This window comes from Salvelinus sp. IW2-2015, linkage group LG14, assembly GCF_002910315.2.
Source record: "Salvelinus sp. IW2-2015 linkage group LG14, ASM291031v2, whole genome shotgun sequence".
Lineage (NCBI taxonomy): Eukaryota > Metazoa > Chordata > Actinopteri > Salmoniformes > Salmonidae > Salvelinus > Salvelinus sp. IW2-2015.
The window spans coordinates 28,139,775-28,141,508 of NC_036854.1; the positions used below are offsets into that span (position 1 = coordinate 28,139,775).

At 41.1% G+C, this 1,734-nt stretch overlaps 1 protein-coding gene across 4 annotated transcripts in view; it reads left to right on the forward strand.

Annotated features, from left to right (window-relative positions):
* Positions 1 to 705: 705 nt before the first annotated feature.
* Positions 706 to 1,734, forward strand: part of LOC111973054 (WD repeat-containing protein 48) — a 17,791-nt gene continuing 16,762 nt past the window's right edge. For all 4 annotated transcript variants that reach the window (XM_024000208.2, XM_024000210.2, XM_024000209.2 and 1 more), the window contains exon 1: positions 706 to 786. In XM_024000208.2, the coding sequence (XP_023855976.1) occupies positions 739 to 786 (48 nt within the window). In that variant the 5' untranslated portion in view covers positions 706 to 738. The remainder of the gene's footprint in view (positions 787 to 1,734) is intronic.

Consider the following 1,734-nt stretch of genomic DNA (forward strand, 5'->3'; position numbering starts at 1 on the left):
TATTCTACTTATCTTAGTCGTTCCGCTCTGACATCGCCTCTGTTTCTGACCGTTTGAGCAGACACATGCACATTTGTGGCCTGCTGGAGGTCATTTTGCAGGGCTCTGGCAGTGCTCCTCCTGCTCCTCCTTGCACAAAGGCGGAGGTAGCGGTCCTGCTGCTGGGTTGTTGCCCTCCTACGGCATCCTCCACGTCTCCTGATGTACTGGCCTGTCTCCTGGTAGCGCCTCCATGCTCTGGACACTACGCTGACAGACACAGCAAACCTTCTTGCCACAGGTATTCCTGCTCTTTTCCCGCGATCCATCAATTACATTTGGTGTTTAATCATAGTGGTCTCTGACTTGTGATCAGACACGCTCAATTGGAACAATTTGCGCTTTTTTTCAATGCTGATTTGAATGTCATAGAGAAAACAGAGAAGTGTCAAATATTTTTTTTCTCACAAACATCCTTTCTGAATTTAAAAATAATCCTCGAAGTAAATCATCTAGTTTTTCAAAGGTATATGTAATCTGATTACAATAGTTTTGCTGGTAACGTAACGGATTACAGTTACCGTTACTCCCCAACCCTGATTGTGCGTATCCTGTATGTATGACTAAAATACCACTTCAAACTGAAATTTGATCTTGAAACGTGAACATTTTAGAAATGGGCGGGGTTTATGACTTTGTGGCTGTGGTAACTAGGGACAACCGCCTTCTGGAAGTGACGTCAAGCTGTCATCATGTAAGATGGCGACTCATCACAGGCAGAATGCTGCTGGGCGGAGAAAAGTCCAGGTAAATCACTAATGTATCTATCTTGTCATGCAGTTGCGTGCAGAGTAAAGATTTTTCAATTTGCTTTCATACACGATACTTATCCGCGGAAATGTATCTTTTGCCTGCTCATCCATCGATGTCTTCGAACCCTCAACGTGTGGCGGGCAAGTGCCGCCGGTTACTCCTCCCTCGGCTTTGGCATTACTAGCAGAGAGAGAGCTAGCTAGTTTAGCTTGCTGCTACTCAATAAATTCTGCTGGCCGCTGCAAATTACTCAATTCGGTTGACCGAGACCGTGTCTCGTGTTTAATGGGTTGTCAAGGGATTTGCACGTGAACGTGCGGGGTTGTTATTTCAGCTAACTAGAGACATTGAAGATTTCCCCCGCGCCCACCCTCACATCACGAGCTAGCTGGTTAGCTAGAAATCACATCCCCTTTAGCTAGCTAGCAATGTGGTATGCAACCAGTTTACGAATGATGGCATGCAGTGTGTTCAATGATGTTCAACAAGTTAGTGTCCTTGTCCTCTGATGCAATATGATTTACTCTGTATCCATTCAATAATGTTAGTTTGTATGTACATTCAAAGTATTCACACCCATTGACGTTAAACTTATTTTGTTATTACAAATTGGGATGAAAATGGGTTTAGTTGTCTTCATTTTAAGGATCTACACAAAATATTATATTGTCAGTGTAAGAAAAATGGTATGAAAAAAATATTAATGAAATATATATATATATATATATATATATATATACAGTGGGGAGAACAAGTATTTGATACACTGCCGATTTTGCAGGTTTTCCTACTTACAAAGCATGTAGAGGTCTGTAATTTTTATCATAGGTACACTTCAACTGTGAGAGACGGAATCTAAAACAAAAGTCCAGAAAATCACATTGTATGATTTTTAAGTAATTAATTTGCATTTTATTGCATGACATAAGTATTTGATCACCT